The 21,680-nt window shown below is 45.7% G+C and overlaps 1 protein-coding gene across 7 annotated transcripts in view; it reads right to left on the bottom strand.

Moving 5' to 3' along the window:
* Window positions 1-21,680, bottom strand: part of Rps6kc1 (ribosomal protein S6 kinase C1) — a 141,525-nt gene that overhangs the window by 53,541 nt on the left and 66,304 nt on the right. For 5 of the 7 annotated variants that reach the window (XM_087906031.1, XM_087906033.1, XM_087906032.1 and 2 more), the window contains one exon: window positions 15,446-15,538. The exons of the other annotated variants lie outside the window; for them this stretch is intronic. In XM_087906031.1, coding sequence (XP_087762157.1) covers window positions 15,446-15,538 — 93 coding nt within the window. The remainder of the gene's footprint in view (window positions 1-15,445; window positions 15,539-21,680) is intronic. 7 annotated transcript variants of the gene reach the window in all.

Genomic DNA, 21,680 nt, shown 5'->3' with positions numbered 1-21,680 from the left:
AATCTTTTTCTTTTTTAATTTGTATTTATTTTTTGTGCATGGGTGTTTTGCCTGTGTGGTGCCTGAGGAAGCCAGAAAAATGCACTGCAGGCTTGCCTAGAAGCTGATCTTTTTGATGTTCTGCCATGGGTATCAGATCCCCTGTAACTGGAGTTACAGATAGCTGTGAGCTGCCATGTGGGTGCTGGGAACTGAACCCAGGTCCTCTGGAAGAGCAGTCAGTGCCCTTAACCCCTGAGCCATCTTCCAGCCCCTAGAAGCTGGTGTTAAGGAGGTATTTTTTCAACTGAGGCTCCCTCCTCTCCAGTGACTCTGGTTTGTGTCAAAGCCAGCCAGCACATACAGTCATGAAAAGAAGCTAAGTGGATGTCACGAAATTAGAAAGCTCTGCTCTGCAAAGACCATGTGAGCACAAACCACTGCCTGAGAGCCAAACCCAGACAGACTCTGCAAACTCAAAACTAAGAAGCAGAAGCCTGACTTTAAAGTAGGCCAAACAGTGAAGCTGGGGCCTGCCCCCGCGACGCCAGACACAGACAGACACAGACAGACACAGACAGACACAGACAGACACAGACAGGAGCTGTGCTCCCACTCAGTCCGGAGCAAAGGTCACCTGCAGAGCCTGGCTCAGAGGTGGAGACAGCGGTGGGTGGGGCTGACAACAAGTAATTGTATAATTCAGAACAACTGATAAAGAAGATTTTGGCTATGCTCAGCTGTTGCTGAGTCGTGAACTAAACACTTCAGGTGGGGTGTACCCTGCTCACTACACACAGCACACATGTACTGAAATGTACACTGTGTCCCATAAGTACATGTACAATCATTGTATGTTCATTAAAATTCTCCTGGGATGGAGCTGGGTGGTAAGGCATCTGCAGAGCATGGAAAAGGCCCTGGGTTCAACACCAAAGGCTGAGGAAACACAGAGCATGTGACTCTCCTGCACCGCTGGTCGGAATGAGGAGCTCCTCTGGAAGACAGCTGGGCAGTTTCTTACAAAATTAAGTCTTCCCTCTCCATGTTATTGACAGAGGTTTCTGTCCCGCCCGGTCCTGCAGCTGTTCAGTCCCAAAAAACACACAGAAGCCTACATTAATTATAAACTGGTTGGCCTAGTAGCTCAGGCTTTCTTATTAACTAATTCTTATATCTTAAATTAGCCCATAATTCTTGTCTGTGTTAGCCACAAGGCTTGGTACCTTTACCAGTGAGGCATTCTCATCTTGCTTCCCCTGCGGCTGGGTGTCAACTGCAGACTAACTCTTTCCTCTTCCCAGAATTCTCCTGTTCTTGTCATCCCACCTCTACTTCCTGCCTGGCTACTGGCCAATCAGCATTTTATTAAAATATAAATAACAAATCTTTACAGGGTACCAGACCATTGTCCCACAGCAATGGGGACATAATTCAGCCATTATGTTCCTTGCAAAGGAACTGAAAATACAACCACACAGAAAATGCCCAAGAAAGGACAAGCAGGGTTCTTCATAACCACCGGAATGCAGAAACAACCAAGATGTCCTTCACAGCCTAGAGAGTAAGCAAACTACAGTACAGGCAGCGAAGAGATGAGAAATGTCCGTACACGTAAAAAAGTAAAGGAAGGCAAAGTGCCAGAGCTGCACACTGAGTCCAGCTGAGACATCTGGAAAAGGCAACACCAGGGAGATAGGAAAAGGACAAGCAGTACCACCAAGCAGGGAGAGGGTGGAGGGGTGGCCAGAGGAGCAGGGCAACACAACAGCTGTGTGACACCACGGTGGTGTGAGCACAAGACATACATCTGCACAAAGATACACTGTGGGTAATAGCAAAAATGAACCTTAATATGAATGAAGAGATGTTAAAATTAAATTTTTTAGGGGCTGGAGACATGGCTCAGTAGTTAAAAGCACTTGCTATCCTTCCAGAAGACCTGAACTGGGTTCCCAGATCCTTCATTAGGCAGATCACAACTGCCTGCAACTCCAGCTCCAGAGAGTCCCACACCTTCCTTTAGCCTCTACAGGCCCTGCACTCACACACACGTCCCCACACAGACACTCAGATATACACATCATTTTTAAAAATACAATAGTTTTACTTTTTTAAAAGTAAAATTAAAATTTCACTACATTAGCACAGATCTGTGATCAAGCAGCCTTGGAGCCAGAACAGGTCTGGCTAATGCCACCTGGTAGCATACATGACAGGTGAGCAAACAGGGCAAAGCAGCTGGGATGGTTACAGCGCAGTGTTTGCCTGTTGGGAACATGGTCTGATCAGCTGGTCGCCTACGGCTGACTGGAGCTAGGCTGCTGTGACTGGATGAGACTCAGTAACTTGATATAAAAATGTGTGTGATAGTTTGGACTTTGAACACTTCCCAAAGGCCCATGTGTGAGCAGCAGCTCAAAGTGCTGTCGGAGGTGGTGGAACATTCAGTATAGGGGACAGGACCCAAGGTAAGGACGTGAGGGCATGAGTCTCCATCCTCAGATACCGGGCCCTCGTCCCTTAGCTACGGAGACACAAAGGCAGGCAGGCAGTTTGTCCTGGTAGGCAGCCCACCTCATGTCTTAGATTCAGTGTTGGGCTTTTCTTCTCAGCTCCTCTCTACACTAGGAGGCGGAGACAAATGCCAAGGCCATCAAGTCTTGCACTGCCCTGAGCTAATTCTTTGAATGAAAGTCTAGAGCAATCAACTCAGAACAGATGTGTGTGTGCACATACATGTATGCATGTGCCCTTCGTACAGTATTCTTACGACATAGACTAGGACAATGCCCCTATCAGATGTATAAGCTCTGGATCTTCTGGCTGAAATGGGATGACAGGCAGCTCCTTAGGACGCTAACCTGCTGTCTTCTCAGGCTGCCAGCTCTTTGAACATTTGAGTCCTGGTTTCTGTCTGCATGAAGGGCAGCGCAGACCACTTCCATCTCCACAAGCCAAGACCTCCGAAACCATGAGCCAAAATCAGCCATTCTTCTTTTACAACTGATTACCTCAGGAATTCTATCAAATCCCAGGAGGCTACACACACTATACAGTTAGTCCTTCAGCTGATTTTCCTTTCCCTAGATCATCACCAGCAGAAGCCATGGTGACAGGAATCTATTTCCTCTCACTTTTGCTGCAATCCTAAAACTACTCTAAAAACGGTCTTTATATGTGGTTTCTTTGTTTATAAGTCATTTTGGCCAAATTCCCAACTCTGGAGCAAATAACTAAATGTCTCCCACCTTAAAACAAGACAAATGTGGGTTGTTCTGCAGTATATAGCCGAAGCAGTAACTATCTCAAGCACAGAAACCCACTGAAAGCCTCTCTACTCCCAGACATCAGCGGCTGGCCCTCGGAGGCACCTCTAGTGTGGGGGATGAGCCTCTATAAACAATACTGCCATCCCTGTGCTGACTTTGTGTGGTTCTTCAAATCCTAGGCCTACATCCCTCCTCTACAAACCCGCTTCCACAGGCCGTGGTGTGTCAGCAGGCTCCTAAGGAGACGGATAAAGAGAGGGTGAGCACGAACATCCTGGGTCTACAGGCCCAGGTTCAGGCCGTGCCATTCAATTCCATACTGAGTTATTTATCCTGTTTCTCTGTTTGAATTCTGAAGTCTCCTCATAGTTAAGCAGTTAAGTTCAGATTAAATCAACCCCTTTCAAGTCACAGTCTGCTATTACATTTCACTTCAGAGTCTTGTTTGCATCCGCTGAGCAACCTAACTCTCTCTAGGCTTCTCTACGGACTCTCCCTGCCCGTGCCCTCCACAGACACGCCTGAATCTAGGTGATATTCCTAGAAGTTAGAATGAGCTCCAAAAAGCAGCGGTCTGCCCACACAGCCACCTACCACACACGGATGGGAAACGCAAGTGCAAGCGTGTCAGATGCTCGCTCACAATGATAACGGACATGGCGGCAACTCCCTGCCTGTCGATACAGCCTAGGAAGTAAGCTGCCTGGGAAGCCCGACTCCCTTTCCAAACCAGAATGCCTCAAAAACAAGGAAGTTTTAAAAACTATTTTAAATTTTTTAATGAGTTTATACTTTTATGGAAGATGAAGCCAAAGTTCGGTACTGGCTAAAATGTAGCATTTTGATATAATCCAGGAAATGTACTTAGTATAAGAATGCAATGTTTTCATTGTCTTCCCAACAGTAAAACCCTTACAAAACACAAAGGTATAACACTCATTGTCAAATTGGTGATGTCGTTGACAGCAACCTAGCAGCTGCCAAGAATCCACAGGTGTGCTCTGTGGGAGCTGTGACAATGGCGGGGGTGCGCTGACGGAGGCTGCAGGTGTACTGCAACCTCAACATTGCTGGAAGCCATCTAGCACATTTACTATCTCTTCCTGTTGCCTACAGAATTACTCAATGAGTATGTTTGGCCATTTGAGGAGTCTAAAGCTTGTTGGAAGAGGCACAGAAAACATCAAAATCTACTGTGCAGAGCTGGGCGGAGTGGCTCCTGCCTATAACCCACACATAAGAGGTTGACGGAGGAAAGCCTTGAGCTCCAGGCCAGCTTGAGCTAAGAGTGAGTCTCTTAGCCAGGTATGTGGTGCACGCCTATCATCCCAGCACTGGGGAGGCAAAAACAGATGGATGTCTGAGCTCAAGGCTGGCCTGGCCTACACAGTGGGTTGTAGGACAGCCAAGGCTATTGTTTTAAAAGAAAAAGAAATAAATAAAACTAGTGAGTAGGGTGGACCAGTTCTACAGCATAAATTAAGGCCTAAAAGAGCACAAGCAAAAGAGAAGCAGAGAAAACTGAAGAGGAAAGACAGGGAAAGTTTGAAGAGAAGACAGTGAGGGAACAGGGAGGAGAAAGCGATGAGCACACGCTGTACACACACACACACACGCTGCACACACACACACACACACACGCTGCACACACACACACACACACGCTGTACACACATACACACACGCTGCACACACACACACACGCTGCACACACACACGCTGCACACACACACACGCTGTACACACACACACACACACGCTGTACACACACACTGCACACTCTGCATTCAGACTGTCAGACAGCAGGAGCAGAACACAGCATGCTGAAGTAGTGATAGTTCTGCAGGAGAAGAACCATGAGAAGGGAGAGAGGAGAGGAGGGGCTATACCATAAGGGGCTGAGGAGGCTCAACCGGGATGCCTGGCGCCTGTGTGAAGGTTACACAAGGAGCCGTCAGTTTTAGGGGTTTGCTTTTCCAAAGCATCAGCCTCATACGTGATTGCAGAATCCGCGTGAGGGAGGGAGGGAGGAAAGCCACACAAATGACAGCACATTTTAAGATGGGATTAAAAAAATGGGTACATCAAAATTAGATATGAATCTGTCAATCTGCATTTCAATCTGAAGCACAGATAAACGAAAGGCTAGGTGTGATTGCTAGAGTCTGGAGGGAACAGGCTGGCATCATTTTACCACTAACTAACTTGAAAAACAGTTTAAGACAGTGGTTCTCAACCTGTCGGTCATGCACAACCCCTGGGGAGGGGAAAAAGTAATGCAAATGTCCTGCATAACAGATATTTACGTTATAATTAGCAGCAGTATCAAAATTACAGTTATGAAGTGGCAACAACAATCACTTCAAGGTTGGGGTCAACACAACGTAAGGAACTATATTAAAGGTTGGGATCAACACAACATAAGGAACTATATTAAAGGTTGGGGCCAACACAACGTAAGGAACTATATTAAAGGGCTGCAGCACAAAGACCCTTTGAGATCGCTCGTTTAAAAGATCTACAACAGTGACTGCGGACAGCAGGAAAGGACAGGAAAAGGCTGGCAGCACTTAGCAGGCAGAAAGAAACGCTGAGTGTCTGCAGGCAGAAACGCCAACAAACACCCCGGAAATAAGAGGAGCCCACAAGAGGAAGGTGTGAGAAAGTCTACGCACTCCCCGCCGCTGTGCCACCCACCAGGCAGCTGCTGCCTTCCGCCACATAGCAGGAAACTAAGGTTCATCCTCTGCGATGGCCACTGAGACAGGCAGGACACAAGTCAGGCCCTGAACATGGCAGTGCTGAGACACTGTGGCTCAGACAAGTGGTCAGGACATTGGGGACTCCTTTCCCCAGGGGGCCCCTAGAATAGTGTTGTTCTTACACCAACCCCCTACACAAGAGCCTGCAGTGTTCATTTTTTTAATAAATTTGTTTGTTTGGTTGGTTGGTTTTTTACATCCTGGTCAGTTTCTCTTCTCCCAGTTCCTCCCTCCCAACCCCTCTCTCTTCCCACTCCCCAATCCACTCCTCCTGTTTCTGGTTAGTAAAAGGCAAGTCTCCCAGGAGCATCAACAACACATGGAATATCAAGCTGCAGTGAGACTAAGCACCTCCCATGTATTAAGGCTGGGCAAGGAAAACCGGTGTGAGGAGCAGGGTCCCAAAAGGCAATAAAAGAGCAGCCCCTCTTCTCACTGTTAGGAGTCCCACAAGAGGACTAAGTCATAGCACTGTAACATATGCAGAGTGCCTGGGTTAGTCCCATGCAGGCTCCCTGGTTGTCGGTTCAATCTCTGTGAGCCCCTGTGAGTCCAGGTGAGTTGATTCTGTGAGTTTTCTTGTGGTGCCCTTGACCCCTCTTGATCCTCCAGTCCTCTCCCCGCCCCCTTCTGCAGGATTCCCCACACTCTGCCTGGTGTTAGGCTGTGGGTCTGTATCTGTTTCCATCAGTTGCTGGATGAAGCCTCTCTGATGACAACTGGCCTAGGTACCAATCTGGTCACAGGACATGGCCAGCTCAGGCTACACATCTGCTGTTGCTAGGAGTCTTGGTTGGGTCATCCTTGCAGATACCTGGAAGATTCTCGTGCACCACGTTTTTACCTGAGCCCAAAATGTGTCCCCTTCCAGTAATCTCTTTCAATACTCTCCCCCTCTGCACCCCCACAACTGAATCAGCTCGTGTTCCCATCCCCACCCACTACCAGTCCACTCATGAAGTCTCTTCTATTTTCCCTTCCCAGGGAGATCCAGGCATCCCCCACATGAATCTCTGGAGTGTAATTTCCAAGGAGACCCCTTGGGCCAAGAAAAACTCCCTACTGAAACTGGGCCACAGAAAGTCTAACGGAATATCCACATGGCTCCCATGCTGACAAAAAGCAGCTATGCACATATTTACAGATGAAAAAAATCTCACGGCAAAACACGTCACTGTAAATTTAGAAATCTGGAACAAAACGAAAATTGTATATACCACCACAGGGGAAAAAAAGCAAGAGAAAGCTAGTCCTACTCAAAGACTTGGTGGCTAGACAAGAAACCCCTGAACTCTTGTAGGTAAGGGTGAAAATGTAGAAGCCAGGACACCAACAGTCAGAGCAAAAGAGAGGACGCCAGAAGAGGCCTGAGGACCATGGGGCTGCAGGAAGACCTGGGTGTCCGCACTTACGGCCTGTTTGCAGTCTGTCAGAGGGGCTGGGAATTTAGAGCAACAGGAACATAGAAAGATGAGGGGGGAAAGTACACAAGAACGAGCCAAAGGTACTGGAACAGGCTGAAAGTCAGGCCTGCTTAACTTTAATCAAGATAAACATTGAAAGAGGCAGACATACAAAAGAGGCTAATCAAAAGATGCAGCCGCTGGGCAGGGGTGCTGGAGATAACCAGATATGGTGGGAGACACAGACAGGACAGGGACTGGCAAACTGTTAAAGGGCCACACACACTACCCAGGGCACTACATCTCCGCGTCCACACAGACGCCTCCAGCTGCCCTGGCATCCACACACCTACTGGGTCCCTCCAGCTGCCCTAGCATCCACACACCTACCTGGGTCCCTCTAGCTAGACAAAGAAGAACCATGTGCCAGATGGCACACTTGTACCATTGCCTAACAGGTGCCTGCCACCTGGCAGCATTCAACAAATGCTTCCTATGTTGGTAAGACAAAGGCCTTGAGGGTCTCCCTAAATCTGAGGTGACATAACCTGGACCACAGAAAGCGACATGCAGCTATTTCCCTTACTTCACAGCTGCTTAGGGGGCCTATATAAAACTGCTCTTACAGCCTTACTTCTAAAAATAGCTTAAGAAATTGAGTCTTTTGGAACAAAAAGAATAATCTATTAATCCAATGCATCAAAAATTTTGTGATAGGGTGGTAGATGAAAAGGCGTGTCCTGCATGTAATAATAAAAGTAGCTTTAATTATCAATATGTAAGCACTGAAATAGCATATCAGAGCACAGCATTAACATAACTAAAATGTGTGTCTCTCAAACACCCGGTTACAGGTAGTTTCTTAGAGGCAACACTCTGAGATAAACCCTGTGCTGCAGGCCCACACAGCAGCCTGGGGGCTAGCTCACGCCTCTCCACAACACTCTTCCACTCCTCCGAAGTCACCAACAAGTCAACACAGTCTGGCACCCTGAGAAATACTTCCCCAGCCTCTTACAGACCTGATCAAAGCTCTCATCTAAAGAAATGTCCCCAGTCCAGTCACTGAACCTCAGGTTGCTTCATGCCATGACCTATCCTCCCCACTACCACTCACCACAACAGATGTTTGCAGAACACTCTGTCTACCACGACTCCCTAGCATGCTGCCCTTCCTACACAAAGTCTCATGTGGCTAGACACTAACGCATCAGCTCAGAGGGAACCAAACACCAGAAAGCAAAGTCTGATAGAACTGTATGCCATCCTCAAGCCAACAATCATCAACATAATGGACACAAAGTCCACAATACAAGTGTTTGTAAGGCAAGAATCTAAAGCCAGGTATGTGATTCTGTAGCTCAGAACACAGGCAACCCAGGATTGGTGAAGTGTTCATTCTGCCCAAAAGGATCTGGACACAGTTAACAGTGACATCATTCTGGGGCTGGAGAGGCGGCTTAGCCACTACAATCATGCACTGCTCTCGAAGAGGACCCAGGTTCAGTTCCCAGCACTGACGTTGGGCATCTTACTACTGCCTGGAACTCTAGGGCCATGGCACTACCACTCACATGAACACACACACACTCACAGACAGAGCTGACTTTTATTCTAGTTTATTCTATAGTGGGGGTAGAAGGGTGTCTGTGCACCACGTGTGCTCAGAATGTGACGTCTGTGCACCACGTGTGCTCAGGATGCCACAGAAGTCGGAGGAAGGAATCAGCTCCCAAGAGCTGGAGCAACAGGCAAGTTACGCCTACCATGTGGGTGCTGGGAAACAAACCCAAAGACTCTGCAAGAGCAGTAAGAGCTCTTAACCACTGACCCTTCTCTCCAGTCCATAACCAGAATTTTAAAGGAACAGCTGAAGTAATAACTATTGAACAGCGAATTATGAAAAGCTATTTTCTTCACATTTGCAGAGTGTGTGTGTGTGTGTGTGGTGCACGGTGTGTGGAGGCTGTATGTGTGGTGTGTATGTATGATCTATTTTAGCATATTCTAACAAGCCTACAGTGAAATAACTCAGAAATATCAACACAGAAAACAATGCTTTGCTATGCTGTAAAACTACAAAGGAGCGCAGGGGGAAAGCTCCTGGTGACTAACAAGAACCTAATCACACAACACTGAGGCAAATTATGGAGACACAAAGGGGAAAGACAGCATCACCCTGATACAGTAGCTAATACGTGGGCACCAGATCCCCCATCAGATATCACCCTGATACAGCAGCTGATACGTAGGCACCAGATCCCCCATCAGATATCACCCTGATACAGCAGCTGATATGTGGGCACCAGATCCCCCACCAAATACTACCCTGATGCAGCAGCTGATGCGTGGGCACCAGATCCCCCATAGGATATTAGCATATTATCAGATATTTGCTGAACGCCACAGGACCAGAGAGAAGAAAAGTGACACATGGGCTGGAGAAATTAAGAGCACTGGGTGCACTGCAGAAGACATGGCTTCAGTTCCCAGAACACACACAGCAGCTCAGAAGCATCTGTAACTCCAGCTCCAGGGAATTTGATGCCTATTTCTGACCTCTGTAGGCACAAGGCACATACAAGGTACACAGACAAATATACAGGCAAAACATTCATACATATAAAAGTAAAATAAATACGTCTATTTTTTCAAAAACTATGGATCAGCAACAGAAACAGAAGGGACCCAGACCACAAGGACCATGGCCTCACCTGCAAGCTGACGTCGACATTCTAATCCCCAAATGGCAGGTGCTGCTGGAGGAGACATGAGGAGGCCAGCGCCCCCAGGTCACTAACAGAGCTAACATAAGCTGCCAGAGAGCAGGATCCCCCAGGTCTGACAGGGACACACGGGGACAAGTTGGGAGGAAGGAAGGATACACAGGTGACCTGTTTTGACCGACTACCCTCAACTCTAAGACAGGGTTTTAGAAACAAGTGGTACCAGGAGATGATTTGCCTCCTGGCATATTCAGCACAAGAGGCAGACAGCCAAGCTACCTAGGGTCAAACAATAGGGACATAATTAAGTGACTTATAGTATATGCAAAATAGTCTGAAAATATTAGGATAATTGAGAACAACACTTGCTGACTGAATTGCACAAAAATTTCATGTTTATACATTAAGAATGATAGACATGTACATTGAAAATTTCCATTTGTTAAGCAATAAACACAATCACAATAATTTTGCCTTTAAAATGGTATAGTTTTGAGGCACTGGGAATCTCTAAAATTCTCAGGTGCAGTAGGTATTAAGGATAAATGAGATCATGACTTAACTATTCAGTTAATAATAACTAAATCCTTTTAGTCACTATGGGGATTTCTACTTCTGTAGCTTTAAACATGGTGTTATCACATACTGACTTACGTTCATTAGGCACAACTACTTATATAAAATTTTACTGAGAATGGAATTAAAAAGGTTGATAGAAAATACGAACATCATCCAATACGGTAGGTTTTTGGATTTTTGTTTTGTTTCCATTTTGGATATTTTAGAACAATTTGACAAAACTATGCAAAAATGCAGTTTCCAACTGTGCTGGCCCCAGACACACAACTGGGCCACTGTGAGCAGCCTCCTCCACAGCAGGCCTTGCTGCGACACACAAACATGCCCTGACACGCGCTCTCGCCACAGGCCATTGCCTATGCTGAGGCCTGCTCCTTTGCCATCACTGAGTTTTGAAAGTATTTGCTCAGCCTATTAGGCTTTCTGTCATCCCATCACAGCATCGTTCACAGTTACAAAGTCCAGCTTGTAACCATCTTGACGGCTAGACTTCGTAAGTCTAGAACTCAGAAAGGGTCGATCCTGAATTCTACCTTTCTCTTTCAATGTTACTCTGGCTGTTTGGGGTCTTTTGTCCCTTCATATAAATTCTGGAATCAGATCACTGATGTCCATAAAATTACCTGTTGAGATTTTGAATCAGACTACACTGAACCCACAGTTCAGGCTGAAAAGAACTGACTTGCTCTCGACAAGGGTCTTCTTACCTGTGCCTGAGACTCTCAATTTTTCAATTCTTTGATTTTTTCATCACAATTAAATAGTCTTCTTTATATAGATAGTGTGCATACTTTCTTAAATCTATACATCAGAATTTAATTTGGGGCACTAATGGAAATAATAGTGAATGTTTGGAGATTAGAGGGCAGGTGAAGTCAAACAGGATCTCATTATGTAACCCAAGCTATCCTCAAACTCAGAATCCTAGGTGTTGAAATCACAGGTATGTACACCACATCTGGCTGATGTTTGGTGATCAAACCCAAGGCCTTGTGCCTACTGGACAAGCCCTCTACCACTGAGTTATGTCCTCACCACTCGATACTATTTTTTATTTCAGATTCTCGTTGATCACATAGGAAAGCAACTGATCATGTTGTATTAGGTTTGTGTCCTCCAGCCTTGATGCAACCATCCTAAGAGTTTGTCAGTTCTTTCAGATTACACAGGAGCCTTCTTTGCCCATCTGCACACCACTAGTGCCCTTTATATATTTGGAAGGTATTATAGAGGACTGGCTCAATGAATTCTGTAAACGATACACTGAATTTCACTCCAGCTGGGCCTACTATTTGGGTGGTTAGTAAGTAGGGACTCAACCTCCTTAGCACACAGATGTACTCTTCCCCGGACAGTCTGTTCCTTCTCTGCGAGTTAACGGATTTGTCTCTCAGGAAGGTAGTGGCAAAAATTGTATGGTGATTAAATTCATCATATCCGAGCTTTTTGTTGCGCAAGGTGGAGTGCTGTGCCTCCCTGGCTCCTCACGCCGAGCTATTTCTTCCTTAATTATCCTCTCTACGGGCTTAGTAATCTCACTGATGGTTGGAGAACTGGCCTTTAGTTTGGTTAATTTTCTTTTATTGATCTCGTTTTCAATTCCATTGATTCTAGCTTTTTTTGGTTTTAAATTTTTTTAAATCACAGGAAGTTGCAATATATCCCGAAGTGTCCTGCTTACTCTTCACCTAGCCGTCTGTGAGAAGAACCTATGCAGCATCCACACAACCGCAAGGTCAGGAATTTGACAAAGGTTCTTAACCGCTGATGAGGTTATGACCCTGCAGGCAAGCTGTGCAGCAATGAACTTCTCCAGAAACTCTCAGCTTTTGATCTCAGCAAAACAGCCAAGCCAGACCTCCAATGAACTCCAGTGCACTGTGCACTGGAGCATACAAGCATGTTTACACATCCCATGCTTACAGCACAAGGCGGGGCACCAATACAGAGATGAAGGGAGCCCACCCTCGGCACCCACCAGTTCTCTCATTTTTCTTCTGCCACCACACAAGGAAAACATCTATAAGCACATCTGGAAACAGAAGGGAATCTTCAAAGCTCTCTAGTATGAAGTCCACTAAATGCTTGGCTCCGTCCACAGCATCTCTCTGCTGACACACCCACCATTCCCTGGATACCTCAACTGACAAGAAGCTCATAAGGTCTTAGATCTAGTTCATCTTTGGTTAAGACACCAGTCCCTGAAAGAAAAGTATTTCTATCTGAGCACTGGTGGTGTACACATTTAATCCCAGCACTCAGGAGGCAGAGCAGACTGCCTGGTTCCAAGCTATCCTGATCTACAGAACGAGTTCCAGGACAGCCAGGGCTATACAAAGAAACCCTGCTTCAAAAAAGAAGAAGAGGAAGAGAAGGAGGAGGAGGAGGAGGAGGAAGAGGAGGAGAAGGGAGGGAGGGAGGGAGGGAGGGAGGGAGGGAGGGAGGGAGGGAGGGAGGGAGGGAGGGAGGGAGGGGAAGAAAAACTAATAAAGAAAACAGGTATTTCAACCATGCATCCAATTCTCTCTTTCTCTCTACAGCTTGAGCTTCTCCAGTTCCAGCTGCCTCCTGGGAGGAGGGGGAGAAGATGGGACAACAACTAACAAGCAGTTCTAGTCCACACTGCCCCCCACTGTGACACACACACACACACACACACACACACACACACACGCACACACAGCCTGGTTTGCAGCACACACTTGCTATTCCAGCATAACCAACTCTCCTCTTGCCCTCTAGGTTTAAATAAGCATGACAGAGCTCCAGTCCTCAAAGATCTGAAGTCTACACATGATTTGATCAGGTGAAAATGCTCTCTCTCCATCTGGTCTTTCTTTAATAGAACTCTAAAGGCCTTCATCAGCCTGACCATTTCTGCAACAGAATGGTGGCCTGTTTATCTATGCTCTAAGAGTCCTGGTGCTTCAATTCCTTGTTACATAAAGGATTTTATGATCCCAACTAAGAAACAGAAGATCACTAGACGATCACTTCCTTCTGTCGGAACACTAAGGCAGCAAACAGACACTGCATGACTGTCCCTCTCGGTAGACACTCACTGTGGAAAGGTTCTAGGGAGCAGCCCCACGTTGCACCAGTAGGTGTCGCTCTACGATGTATTTTAAATTCTTTTCAAGTCACTCATTCACCAGCTGCACGGAGGGCCCATGGTGTGCTGGGCATGATTCTGGGCACAAAGAGCGAGCGTGGTGAGAAGGAAAACAGCACAGCACTGACCTCGTGAAGTCCACAGTGTGGGCATTAATAAAAAGACTTCATTTACTTTCTAGATGGAGGTTTATGAAATTTATTTCCTAATGAAGTTCAATACAAAACTGAACTTGCTAAGTTAATAAACAACTCAAGATAATTCACAAAAAGCAAACACTAAAATGAAACAGAATTAGAGAAACTGATGTCCCAACCAGCACTGTCATACCTTGTGGGTGTTTTCTAGATCTGAATTTGTTCAACACCTTTCTCCCAAACCCCAAGTTTCTAAGATCCGTATTTAAGGTATTCCTTAGTACAATAGAAAATCTACTAAATTACTGTCTGATTCAGTCAACTCTCGAACAGAATGTTCTCCATGATGCAAAGGCCACAGAAACAGCCACAGAGTATTACAGGCTCTGTAACAACACAAAAAGTCCTACTGCATAGAGCTCTTTAAGTTCAGATTCATTGGCACTGGTTTATCTGGGACAATGATGCTTACTTCATGAAAGTTCTGACTTGATGTTCTTTTTGGGTCGCTTCAAACTGTGAGCGCTTGCCCAAGCTCCTCGAGCTGCACTGTGGATTGCTCAGAGGCACCATGAATTCACAAGAATGCTCCAGAAGACAAGTGGCAATAGGTGATCCAAAACAAACAACACTAAGGTGTTTTTGGAACAATGTTGAGTGGTCAAGAGGTCAAGACTCATTTATGTCAACATTAAGTGGCATTTTCCTTAAAGTTTTAATAGTAGAATAATCTAGTATTTCCAAAGCATGCAAATGGACAGGATCAGTGTTGATAAACATTTGACATATTGGTATGTCACCAAGCTTTGTGTGTGCATGTGTGCATACGTGCATGCCAGTGTGTGTGTGTGTGTGTGTGTGTGTGTGTGTGTGTGTGTGTATGTGTGTGTGAGAGAGAGTGAAGGGGCTCAATATACTGGGAAAGCAGTTTCTGGAATCAACCACGTTCCTCCAAGTTGGCTATGGGACTTCTGGGCAAGTTACATGTCTTTGTATCACTTTCCCATCTAGATGCAGATAAAGGAATTGTAAGAGGGATTCCATAAACCACTTTATATAAATTCCTACTATGGGGGGTGGGCACACAGTAGGTGCTCATAAATGATAGCCACCAGGAATTCCATAATTCTTTCTGTCCATTAAGATGACTGTACTGATTAATGTTCAACAGCTGCAAATTCATGGATTTAAGCGGCACAAAGTACACCACCCTACCACCACACTCTGGAAAATTAAAACCCCTTACTCAACGGAATGCCAGCAAATGCACACCTTCTCCTTGGCACAATGTACTCTGCATGACCTTACATGAATGCTGAAGCAAAGCTTCCCTGCTGCTCAGGCATTTTAAAGTGCAGATGCATTTGAGTCATTTTCCTTTTGTTTCATATCCTTAAGATCCGAAGCTTCAAAGACAGAATGTCAGCATGCAGCCGATTTATGACTGAACTCTTGAAGAGACACTGAAGAATTACCTTGTCAATCACCCCAAGGACTCTGAAGGCCTTCAGCTCCTCGGCAGGGCTCCTTAGGTTCCAAGGGGGCCTTGAACTTAGTGATCCTGGAGGCTAATGGGAGATATCAAAGATTACACATCAATCAGGGAGGTACTTGAAGGAAGACTGCCTACTGAAGCAAACGTCAGGCCAAAGGAAACTAAATTTATCATAAATCAGAGAAGGGAAGATAAAAGGAGAAAGTTACTGTTTGTCTGTAACGTAAAATAAAAAATCAAAATAAAGAAAATCAAAAAGAAAAAGCAAGACAAAAGCGCAAGTAAATAAGTCATAGCACTGAAAACAGGTTTTTAAAAAGAAAAATTAATGAGCTGCTACTGTTTTTGAGATATCATAAAAATGTCTAACAACCGAGTAAGTGGGCCAGAATCAATGACAACCTTGCATTTGCCCCAGACAGACCAGAAGTAATTTAGAAGAAGACAACAAAGAAAAAAATGAACAGATCCACTTGGAACAGAAGGGGCAGAAGGTGTTGATTTACCTGGACACTTTAGTCCTTTAGTGGTTCTTTATGAAATGAAGTACTGAGATCTTTACATAGATACCATGTTTTAAGACGAATCAGCACATTCAAGTTCAACCAAAAAATTTGCCAAACAATGGTAGAAAAAAAATAAATGCACCATCAATATAACCAGCAATTATTAGAACAAAGGCTGGGGTGGTTTATGAAGGAAAAAACTTTTCTTCAAATATTTGAATATCTATGATGTGGAAAACAGTCTATTAGCTACAAAAAAGATCAATGAACATGAGAAAAGGCTGTTTGAGTATACAGTTAAAAACTTCCAAACTCCAGTCAGCTTTCCCCTGGCAGTAAGAAAAGTCATCAGAAGAGAAAGACTCAGGACACCTCCAGTGGGCACTCACATCAAGAAGAACCCTGTAATTACTTCTCACAGTAAAACTGTGATTTCCCAAGGATGTCAGGGGACATAGGGCTTGTCACACAGGGCAGAGACCTTATCGACAAACTGGATAAACACAGAGGAGTAGGGAAGGGACAGCCAAATACTCAAGCATGAAGAGGGAATTACCAAGACAACCACTCTGGACATTGAGGTCCCTAGGAAGACTGGCATGGCCAGACAGAGCTCCTAAGAAGAACTGCACCCTAGTCACCTTTGTTTGGGGGGAAGGGAAGTGCTGCAGCAGCAGAAGAGAGGGGAGGAAAGAGAAGGAAGTTAGCAAAGAGGTTGCCTGGGGGAACTGGGTATCAGTTACAACGGGAAAACCGCCAACTGGGAAATTGTCTACAGGAAAGCGTTTTTACGGCTGTCAGCTTGTCTCCTTATCTCTGGTGTAGCAAGCAAAGGCTGAATCTAGATCACCTGGAATGGAGATGTTGGAATATGGGGTGGGGGTTGGTTTGGTTTGGATTTTGTAGACACGTGGCCTTGAGTTTGCTTTGTAGCCATGATTGATTTTGAACTCTGGACCCTCATGCCTCAACCTCTCACACGCTGGGATTATAGGTGTGTACTACATTTGGCTAAGGTTGTGTGTGTGTGCATGCGTGTGTACATGTGTATGCACATGCATGTGGAGGTCAGAGGTCAACACTGGAATCCTTCTTTGGTCGCTCTCCATCTTACTGTTGGAGGCAGGGGTCTCTCACTGAACCTGGAGTTCACTGAGTGTGTAGACTGGCTGGTCAGCACACTCCATGGATCTGATGTCCTGTGCCCACCTCTCCTGTCCTAGGATTATGGGCATGCAATGCCATGCTTAACTTTTTACGTGGGTGTTGGGATCCGGCGTCCTCGCACTCTATCAACAGAGCCTCCTCAGCCTCAGCTTCTATGTTTTAGAGCTGCTTTAACTTGAGGAAGAGTCTCAACTGTACTAGAGAACAATAATCTTCTTAGACGATATGATCTAGGTTTCTTACATGTCTCAACAAACATTATTTGATGTCCCATTTCATTAGGAACTAAAGTAGATGTCAGAAAATAAATGCATTGCTGCCTTCTGAAAATCTAAGGAGGATGTTTGAGCACACAAATGTCTAGCGTGATATTAGTGTTACACGGGGAGCTAATAGTCTCCTCTTTGTGGTTTACAGCGTATCACCTCATCTCTATCCTCCCACCCCACAGATTGAGGTGCTCACAGGAAAAGTTACTCTAATAATAGCTATTTTACTCCTGCATCAGGGGGAACATGCAATAGTGAATTGTTTCCATCAAGAGAGAGACAGTGGAATCCTAGACAGACCTCAGTTCCCTGCCCTGCTGCTGACAATCCTCCTACCATACAGCACATAGACAAAATCTCTCTCTCTCTCTCTCTCTCTCTCTCTCTCTCTCTCTCTCTCTCTCTCTCTCTCTCACACACACACACACACACACACACACACACACACATACACCATCACTGTAGCAGCAGAGATCCCAAAGGAAAGTGGTGTGTCATCCATTACATGCCCCAACATGGCAGCCTGTCTTCTGTTCACGTCTCAATCACTGCTCACTGGTCTCTCAGTTTCCAAAGAACACAGTTTACTTCACCTCTTACAAAAGCAAAGAAAGAACTCCGGAAACCTCTACTACACCACTCCATGCACGGCAGCAGATACAACAGCGCCATGGTTTAGACTGTCGATGCTACCTAATTCCCTTATGCTAATGGCTCAGTCCCAGCTCAGCAGTGTTCAGAAGTGAGGGGAGGTGGCTGGGTCTTGAGGGCTCTGACGTTATGAATAAATCCACCTATGGATTCATAGCTTTAAAGGGGTGCTGGTTGATACAGGTGATGGTGGCCCACACCTTTAATCCCAGCACTTGAGAGGCAGAGGCAGGTGAATCTCTGTGAGTTTAAGGCCAGCTTGGTCTACAGAAGGAGTTTCAGAACAGCCAGGACTGTTACACAGAGAAACTCTGTCTAGAAAAAACAAAAAAACAAACAAACAAAAAAGGGTGCTGTGTTAAAGGGATCTAGGAATTGGACCTAAGTGGAGAAAGGGAGGTACGTCACGGAGACCTGCCTCCCACACTTATGTCAGGACAGGGCTTTGCCATAGGCCAGTAACAACAGTGCCAAATGACCATAAACTAAAACCTCCAAAACCATGAGCCAAAATAAACTTTTCCATCTCATTCCAGCAGTTAAAACTAAGACTGTACACATCAGTAAGAGGCATAAATAGTCTGCTCCAGTTAGGGAAGCATTCAAAGTCCAGACTTAGGGTCAGCATCCACAGCCCTGAGATGGCAAGAAGAAACATGTGACTCTCCTTCTCCAAGCTGGGAGAGCAGGTGCTCTGAGTGCAAAAGGAGCCATAAGACAGAGTTGGGTGCTGATGGGAACAGCAGAGGCAACAGGCATAAAACTTCTCTCTATTCTTTAAACCACTTTGCAAGATTATGATCAAAGACAGCACACAAGAATTATGAAATAAAGGATCGTTTTAAAATTCTGCAGGCGAGAGAGTCAGTTTTGAGGGTGTAGCCCCTGGTAGGTCTACCCCACACCCATGAGTACGTGAACAATATACCCCATACCCACAAATACATAGGCAGCACACCCCACACCCATGAGTATGTGGCAGTATACCCTCACACCCACGGGTACGTGGTCAGCACACTCCACACCCACGAGTACGTGGGCAGCACACCCCACACCCACGAGTACGTGGGCAGCACACCCCACACCCACGAGTACGTGGGCAGCACACCCCACACCCACGAGTACGTGGGCAGCACACCCCACACCCACGAGTACGTGGGCAGCACACCCCACACCCACGAGTACGTGGGCAGCACACCCCACACCCACGAGTACGTGGGCAGCACACCCCACACCCACGAGTACGTGGGCAGCACACCCCACACCCACGAGTACGTGGGCAGCACACCCCACACCCACGAGTACGTGGGCAGCACACCCCACACCCACGAGTACGTGGGCAGCACACCCCACACCCACGAGTACGTGGGCAGCACACCCCACACCCACGAGTACGTGGGCAGCACACCCCACACCCACGAGTATGTGGCAGCACACCCCACACCCACGAGTATGTGGCAGCACACCCCACACCCACGAGTACGTGGGCAACACACTCGGACTTGGTGGGCCATAAAGAAGACACAAAACTGGAAGGAAAGTGGGGGTGGATCTGGGAGAAGCAAGGGATGCATATGATCAAAATTTTACATTTTTATCATTTTACATACATACAAAATTCTCAAAAATAAACCATATTATTCTTTGAAACCTTTCATTTCTTCTATGTGGTATGTATAATTCCACATATCTATTCCTGTCTTCAGAAAGCAAAAGGAAACATACAGAATTTTAAGAATAGAAAGAGGTGGGCTGGAGAGATGGCTCAGCGGTTAAGAGCATTGCCTGCTCTTCCAAAGGTCCTGAGTTCAATTCCCAGCAACCACATGGTGGCTCACAACCATCTGTAATGAGGTCTGGTGCCCTCTTCTGGCCTGCAGGCATACACACAGACAGAATATTGTATACATAATAAATAAATATTAAAAATAATAAAATAAATATTAACAAAATAAAATAATAAATATAAAATATTTTTTAAAAAAGAATAGAAAGAGGCTACAGAGACCAAATCCAGACCTCAGGTTCTTTCCTAAGGAAACTAGGAAAAGAGGAAACTAAGAGAAATGCAGCCAAACCATCTATGACGGCAAAACTCATAACAGAAGAGAGGAGTAACCTGTAACTCTAACCAGGGAGGTGGTGCACACCTGCAACCCCAGCACTCAGGACGCTCATGCAGGAGGATTGCCATCAAGGTAAAGACAGCCAGGGCTACTCAAGAGACCCTCTGCTGTGGGATAACGCTCTCGTACACTGTAAAGATTTGTCACTCATACTGTTTAGTGAAACTCTGATTGGCCAGTAGCTAGCCAGGAAGTATAGGTGGGGCAACCAGACTAGGAGAATTTGGGGAGGAGGAAAGGCAGAGACCAAGTCACCAGTCAGACACAGAGGAAACAGGTTGAGAATGTCTCACTGAGAAAAGGTACCAAGCCACATGGCAAAACATAGACAGGAATTATGGGTTAATTTAAGTTGTAAGAGCTAGTTAGTAAAAAGCCTGCGCTAACAGGCCAAACAAATAAAAAGCCCCTGTGTATTTCTTTGGGACTGAACAGCTGCTGGACCAGGCAAGACAGAGACTTCCATCTACAACCCTGTCCCAAAATGAATGAAATAATAAACTCTATTACCAACAGTGGCAATAGCAGCACACTGTGTCAAAGGAGCAGGAAACGATTTCCTAGGCAACAAAGCTGATGCCTGCCACGTAAAAAGTAAATGTTTCTCTTATATGTATCATCTGTACATATAACGATACAGTGTTTCTGCACATCGTCTGAGGGCCATCAGACTACAGTGTTTCTGCACATCGTCTGAGGCTACCAAAGTGAAAAATCAGATGCAGGAGGGCACCTAAGGCTCTGGACCTCCCACAAGCTCCCTGGAGGGGCTGCTGATGCTAGCTTACCAGCCCTGCTCAGAATGGAGCTAGTTGCAACTCAAAATATCCTGGCGGTAGACATCAGTGTTGGGAAAAATAAGTAACAAACAAAAGGAAAGAAAAGGTATCAAGAATCCAGACTCTGGCTGGGTACTTAAAATCCCTGCAGGAGGGAGAACAGGAGGCCAGCTAGGGTTATGCAGCAAGACCCTGTCTCAAAAAAATACCAAATAAATAAATAAATAAATAAATATCCAATAAATATATATCCAAACCCAGAACATCAATATCCAGCACACGGAGTGCCTGAGCACAAGTCCTCCTGCAAACTTCTAGCTTTGCAAACACTTCCTGAGCAAACGGCTAGCTCGATGACTCCCTTCAGTGGCTGGCACACTTGACCTTCAGTCGCTTGTTGCTCAGTCCCACGCTCTGCACCCTCTCACTGAGTTTAACATCTTCCCTTGACACCTGGCACATCAGCCAACAGCACCAGCAAAGACAGATGCATGGTCAATGCCATCAGACAGCTGTGCTCAGAATACTGTCCGTGGTGACATTCACTCGCTCCTAGTAACTGCAGGATAAGTGGTATTTACATGCTTAGGTCCTCCATTCAGATAACTTACAGTCCCTTTACTAAACTTAATTGATTTTAAATTTTCTTTAGGCAAAAATGTTGTCTTAAATCTTTCACAATTTGGAAAAATAAACATAAAAGCAACCTGTCTCCAC

This window comes from Myodes glareolus, chromosome 5 (genome assembly GCF_982192425.1).
Source record: "Myodes glareolus chromosome 5, mMyoGla1.1, whole genome shotgun sequence".
Taxonomy (NCBI): Eukaryota; Metazoa; Chordata; class Mammalia; order Rodentia; family Cricetidae; genus Myodes; species Myodes glareolus.
This window is presented reverse-complemented; position numbering and strand designations above follow the sequence as displayed.